Source organism: Camelina sativa, chromosome 16, assembly GCF_000633955.1.
Source record: "Camelina sativa cultivar DH55 chromosome 16, Cs, whole genome shotgun sequence".
Classification (NCBI taxonomy): Eukaryota; Viridiplantae; Streptophyta; class Magnoliopsida; order Brassicales; family Brassicaceae; genus Camelina; species Camelina sativa.
Window position 1 is genome coordinate 14,329,030 of NC_025700.1, and position 6,545 is coordinate 14,335,574.

At 36.2% G+C, this 6,545-nt stretch overlaps 1 protein-coding gene across 4 annotated transcripts in view; it reads left to right on the forward strand.

The window, feature by feature from the left end:
• Positions 1,245 to 6,545, forward strand: part of LOC104750541 (endoplasmic reticulum metallopeptidase 1-like) — a 6,807-nt gene continuing 1,506 nt past the window's right edge. The window contains exons 1-18 of one of the 4 annotated variants that reach the window (XM_019237444.1): positions 1,245 to 1,694; positions 1,770 to 1,855; positions 1,936 to 2,037; positions 2,266 to 2,372; positions 2,455 to 2,555; positions 2,741 to 2,828; positions 3,142 to 3,230; positions 4,115 to 4,254; positions 4,351 to 4,504; positions 4,582 to 4,717; positions 4,829 to 4,922; positions 5,018 to 5,147; positions 5,231 to 5,290; positions 5,391 to 5,509; positions 5,627 to 5,751; positions 5,880 to 6,104; positions 6,198 to 6,358; positions 6,453 to 6,528. In XM_019237444.1, the coding sequence (XP_019092989.1) occupies positions 1,479 to 1,694; positions 1,770 to 1,855; positions 1,936 to 2,037; positions 2,266 to 2,372; positions 2,455 to 2,555; positions 2,741 to 2,828; positions 3,142 to 3,230; positions 4,115 to 4,254; positions 4,351 to 4,504; positions 4,582 to 4,717; positions 4,829 to 4,922; positions 5,018 to 5,147; positions 5,231 to 5,290; positions 5,391 to 5,509; positions 5,627 to 5,751; positions 5,880 to 6,104; positions 6,198 to 6,358; positions 6,453 to 6,528 (2,209 nt within the window). In that variant the 5' untranslated portion in view covers positions 1,245 to 1,478. The remainder of the gene's footprint in view (positions 1,695 to 1,769; positions 1,856 to 1,935; positions 2,038 to 2,265; positions 2,373 to 2,454; positions 2,556 to 2,740; positions 2,829 to 3,141; positions 3,231 to 4,114; positions 4,255 to 4,350; positions 4,505 to 4,581; positions 4,718 to 4,828; positions 4,923 to 5,017; positions 5,148 to 5,230; positions 5,291 to 5,390; positions 5,510 to 5,626; positions 5,752 to 5,879; positions 6,105 to 6,197; positions 6,359 to 6,452; positions 6,529 to 6,545) is intronic. The other 3 variants (XM_019237445.1, XM_010472345.2, XM_019237446.1) reach the window with 3 other exon arrangements.

The following is a 6,545-nucleotide window of genomic DNA, read 5'->3' on the forward strand; positions in this document are numbered from 1 at the left end:
TTTTTTTTTTTTTTTTTAATTGCATATATCATATACCTACAATTAATATATGTTTATAAATACTATGTATAGAAAAAGCTTTAGGCCTCCATAATTCTAGGACCGGTCGTGGCCGTAGCCCCTACATTTGAAGCACCCGTCTTTAGACACTTCGTTTCATCAAAAACCAATTGTCTAAAAAGACTAGCAATGACTTGTGCCAAAACTCAAAAGTTAAAACACTTTATAAAGTTTGGTTGTCCAGTTGAAAGTCTATAGAAAGAGGTAACAGTTTAACTCACCATTATTGCCTATTAGATTGTGGTCTGCTGAAACAATTTTAATGGATTTTTTTTGGCTTTCAATTTATGTTTTTTTTATTTTTATCTTTCTTATTTCTTGAATCAACTAGCTGCTAAGTCACTACAAGAGAGTGATATGTCAAGTTATATCATGCAAAATGTAGCGGCTAAGCTAATACTATTATACTCTAGCAGAACAAGTGAAGAGTCTTGTTGACAGACGAGGGTAGCTTAACCCACTATTAGGAAATTTACCGCTCCACCAAGTTGTGTTAACAGACTAAAACTAAAGCAAAGGAGCAGAATTGCGACTTGGATGATATAGAGAAATCAAGGCTTGTGAAGATGTTAGGACACTGGAAAACTAGAAAACGCGTTTTTTTAACACACATAGGTTATGGTCACGTCACTTAAACAGTTAAACTTTAACTTGAACGTATATCTAAATGCTATTTGATTTTTTTGCGTGTTTATATGTATAACTTTTAATTTGATCATGTAATTCATATGTATTTTGTTGAAACAACATGACATTTTCCCAATTACTGTATAATCCAAATACATGCTACTGAACCTATTGCTAGGCTATTAACACCTTTGTCGATTGCTCTGAATCTGATTCTCCATAGTTCGCGAGCTACGAAGTCCCTAATATATACGCAAGATTCTACTTTCGCTGCATCGTATTTAAAAGTCAGAAAAACACAACAATATCACTTTGATATTGACATCTGTCCATCCATACACATGCAAATACTATAAAGTATGATATTTCACCTTTTAATAGTCCAAAGATATTCGAATTCAATGATTTTCAAACTTCAAATCTACAAGTCAAAAACAAAAAGAAATCAAACTTTACAAGTCTCTACGAATTAAATAACACTTTGGTCCTGCCATCTTTTTTTTTATAAATTAAGAGTATATTAGAGAGAAACGTTTTGATAAATGATATAACACGAGGACATTTTAGTAACTTTGGATCATATCACACCGTAACAGTCTCTTCTCTCTCTCTGACACATAGCGACGGCGTTCCCGTTCTGTCTTCTGTTCCGTTACATTACGAAACTGAACAATCGTTGTCTTTCAAGTTTCAAGTACGAGATTTGTCTTAATTTTTTTTTCTTTCTCTGAATCTCTTTGTCATTACCAAAGCGCCGATTCAAACAATTTGAATCCATTCCATTAGTAGTGATGGCGTTTTGGAGAATGAGCACAAGCGATGCAACTGGATTCAAGTTCCTCTTCTCAATCGTCTTCATCTACGCTTTAATGTCAGCTATTGTTTACTCCGTCCTTCACATGAAATTCATCTCTCCTCTTCCTTCAGACGCTCCTCTCGAACGTTTCTCTGAAGCTAGAGCCGTCGAACACATCCGCGTCTTGGCCGAGGAGATCGATGGTCGTCAGGTGATTTGATTCGCCGCCGTTTCATCTCTTTCTCTCCCTCTCTCTGATCTTTGTTTCACGACATGGGTTTTGTAGGAAGGACGACAAGGGCTTAAAGAAGCTGCAACATATATAAAATCGCAGTTGGAGATGGTTAAGGAGAGAGCTGGACCTAATCTAAGGTTTGGTTTGAATAAACTTTTTTTGACCCGAATCAAAGAAAGTGGTATCACGAGTTTAATGCTTTTTGGTTGTATAATAGGGTTGAGGTGGAGGAGACTCAGGTGGATGGTTCCTTTAGCATGATGTTTCTTGGCCATAGCATCTCACTTGGATACAGAAACCACACAAATATACTTATGCGGTACTCTTTCTTTACTACTAGTACATTGAGATTTCTGGTTTATATGTGTTATTCAGGAGACTTTGTAGTTTGCATTTATGATTCAGTTTGCGGTTGACCATTCTTTCTCTTATAGTATGTGTTATATTTTATATTCAGTCATTAGTAGAGTCTCTGCAACATTGAATGATCTGTGTCCCCACTTACTAATGCCAAACATTTCACCATTTTTTTTTGTTTTTGTTGCAGTATCTCCTCAATGGATTCTCATGACACTGATGCATCTGTATTGATGAATGCACATTATGACAGTCCTGTTAATTCTCCTGGAGCTGGTGACTGTGGGTCATGTGTAGGTGAGTTTGGGGTTACCATTTATTTAGGTTTTTCCTTTCTTAACCAATAGATTCATGGATTTATGTGTTTCCATTTTTGCAGCATCACTACTTGAATTAGCAAGACTAGTAGTGGATTCTGGTTGGACCCCTCCTCGACCTGTCATCTTTCTCTTTAATGGTGCTGAAGAGCTTTTTATGCTGGTAACTCAGTTATGATGCTTAGTTACTCTTTACGTATGGAATGATATGTTGTTTCATGAAATTTATCGTCTTGGTCTTAATGTTTTTTGTGATTGCTAAATAGAATGAGGTTTCTTTTATAGTCAAGATGATGAAAATAAGCTCTTACTTTACATGGTGGTGTCGCGTTTTGTCTGTGTGTTTAGGGCTCACACGGCTTCATGACGAAGCATAAGTTGAAAGACACCATTGGAGCTTTTATAAACGTGGAAGCTTCTGGGACAGGGAGTATTGGTAAGATCTTGTATTCCCTAAGGACTATTCAGATGGTTTACAATTGATAATGAATAACACCATTACAATGATGTCAGTGATGTTCTTAATTTTGATCTTGGATCCTCTCTTATCTTTCCTGAGAATTGAAACAACAAAGCTTATTATTAAGCATCTGTATAGACCATTGCCTTTAGTCATATTGAAGAACTTCTCATACATCATCCTTTCTCTAGAAAATAATGCAGCTTGAGAATATGTGTTGGCTTAATAGTGACAGCATTAAGTGTTTGCTTTTCAATGACTATTTATTCTTGATGTAAATGGCTGGCAGATCTGGTCTGCCAATCAGGGCCTGGTTCGTGGCCGTCCCAAGTTTATTCTCAAGCTGCAGTGTATCCAATGGCACAGAGTTCTGCACAGGTCTCTCTCTCTCTCTTGATCTTTAGCTCTGTGATTGGGGTGGGCGTTCGGTTTTTCGGTTTGGTTTCAGTTCGGTTTTTTCGGTTTACAGTTTTTTTGGTTTTATAAAAATTGAACCATATAGAAACCATATGTAATTCGGTTTGGTTACGGTTCGGTTTTTTCGGTTTTATCAAAAATGAAACCATATAAAAACCATACGTATGACGGTTTGGTTTGGTTTCGGTTTGGTCTCGGTTTTTAACGGTTATTCCATACTTTAAAAAATAGATAGTTGATACATAACTAAAAAATAAGCATAAAAGTAAAACCTAAACATAATTTTAAAAAATAGAATCCAAATATAGTTTTGTAAACCCAAATACTTAATTGAAATTTAAATTTTTAAAAAGTAAAGGCTATTGAAAAAGAAAACCAGAAAAAAAAAACGAAAATAAAAACTTGGAGATCAATAACCATAAGCCCAATAAAGGAAAAAATTATTGATATTGTTATACAATATAAATTTATAAGTTGAAAAACTTATTATATCTAATTATCCTAAAGTTTTATAAAAAAACAAAAAAACCATTCGGTTTTACGGTTTTTAACCAGACCAAACCTAAACCAAATGGTTAATTAAAATAAAAACCAAACGGATTTTTAGACTTAACCATAACCAAACCAAACCATTTATTTCGGTTTGGTTCGGTTCGGTTTTTTGGATTTCGGTTTTTTTGCCCACCCCTACTCTGTGACATACATTTGACATTCACACACATCCACAGACAGTCTTTTCTGCTTTAATTAAGTGATAGTGGGGTCAATGACAAAACTGTATCCAACCATTTTGTTTCTAGTTTATCTGTGTCACTGACTTTAAGTTGTCCTGTGATATTTCCTAGGATGTTTTCCCTGTAATTCCTGGAGACACCGATTACAGAATGTTTGCAGAAGATTACGCTGACATCCCCGGGCTAGACATTATCTTTCTTCTAGGCGGTTACTACTACCATACTTCCTTTGACACAGTGGACAGAATAGTGTATGCATCGTTTTGGTATATATTATAGTTAAACTTTTCCTTACTATTGTTTATTTTTTAGTACGATCCTCGTTTCACAGAATACCTTTAAACCAGACCTGGAAGCATGCAAGCACGTGGAGAAAACTTAATTAGCGTGCTTAAAGCCTTCACAAGTTCTTCTAGACTGAAGGTTGCTAGTGAAAGAATGGATTCTAACAATGACATGGTTGAAAGAGCTGTTTTCTTTGATTACTTAACATTCTTCATGGTGAGTGCTTTTGACTTTGTTCATCATCTTAACTTGTTTACACTCTCTTGACGAGCTGGTATCATGAAATCTATCAGGTGTACTATCCAAGAAGAGTAGCCATGGTACTTCATAACATTCCAGCTGCTTTGTTCCTTTGTGTTCCTTTCTTTTTGTATATGATGGACCCTAGGGCACACCCTTTGTTATCAATCTTCTGGGCTTTCTTGAAAGGTAAAAAACCATGCAATGTTTTACTTTCTTACTATTTTTAGTTACTCTGTACTCTTTTCCTTCTTGTACGATGTTTTGGAGGTTTAACATTGTAAACCGTTGCCTGATTAGGAGTTGTCAACCATTTCGCTGGGATTTTACTTGGTGTAATATTCCCTGTTCTCTTCGCAGTCATCAGATTGTTCTTTGCTTATCCCATGAGCTGGTTCGTTTTATATATCTTCTTACATTGTTCCACATTTTATTTTAATGCTTAGTGAAGGTTTTGAAACAGTGGAAAATTTTATGGTGGAAATGCAGGTTTGCTCATTCATACTTGGCTTTCTTGATGTTCATCCCCTGCTCATTTTTTGGTCTTTTAATTCCAAGAGCTATCTCTGACCGTGTCTCACATTCTCAAAGTGTTTCATCCAAGAAGATTATGAAAGTCGTAAAGTCCTTCTTCTTCCTCTTGTCTCATTAGCTTCTCCCTGTCTATTACTAGAAAATGTCTTTTTAACTATGATCTTGTAGGAACCATCTGATGAAGCAAGGTTTTGGGGAGCATTTGGGTTCTATGCGTTTGCAACTTCGGTATGCACTTTCTTGTTTTATCCGTGTGGTTTACATTTTTACCTCGAACTTATGTTGTTTGTTTGGCTGATCTTTTGACTTACTGGAGAAACGTTTTCAGGCATATTTTTTCGCTGGATTAAATGGAGGATTCATGACATTTGTCATCTGCATTTCTATGCTACTGGGGTGGATTGCTTTCTGTATGTCAGTCAAGTCCTATGGCTATAATTCGATCAAGTAAGACTTTTAGACATTGCCTAACTTTTGTGAAGTTGAGGATTCCTCTTGGAACATAGGACATATCTTTAGCCTTCTAGATAAATCTGTTGTATGATAAAGTTATAATTCATCCAGGTCTCCCATGTTTTATGTGATACCTCTTGTTCCATGCCTTCTGTATGCTCTATATTTTGGTGGTATTCTTGCACTATTTTTAATTGAGAAGATGGGAATGATGGGAGCAATTCCACCACCTTATGGTTAGTTTTACTGAACTCGATTCTTTCCAAAAGCATCTCTGGTTCAGAAACATTAAAATAGCTTGTTGTGATTACAAGTCTGGCTTTCATTGTGAGGATGTTTATTGTACAATGTTTTGGTTTTGCAGGGTATTATCTAGCAGATGTAGCAGTAGCTGCAGTCATTGGAATTGTCACCGGCTTGTGTTTAGGTCCAGTAATACCAATTTGTGATCGTTGGCTGGCCAAATCGTCGATCTTGAAATTCTTGCTTCACTTCAGTGTGGTCATGTTGGCAGTATCATCACAGTTCTTTCCTTATAGCAAAGATGCACCGAAGAGAGTTGTACTCCAACACACATTCATCTCTGCAGGTAAGTCTTTTGCTCACGCGATATTGAACTGTTTTCGGAGTAGTCTTCTTTTGCTGGTATGAAGTTAAATGTTTATTAATGTGCATGTTCCAGGTGGAAATGAAATCACAGGCTCAAGTTATGATTTAGCTGTCATTGATTCAAATTCTATGGAGTTCATTTTTAAACATGCTCCGGAGGTGGCAGAGGAACTTCACGCTGGTCCTTCTTTTTCATTGGCAAATGCTGAAGCATCTCCTCAAGAAGCTTGGTTGGTACGTTCTTTAGATTCGTTTCACCGTACATACTATTGGCAAAGATATAGTAAGTGTTTTGAGTTTGGAGTAAAGAGTTGTTTGGTATCTACAGGCACTTTTCCCTATTTCTTGCGTAGTAACAACAAACGGGAGGTTCTCTGCTAAAGCCAACAATATTTCAGAACGATATAGCCAATTCCCACAC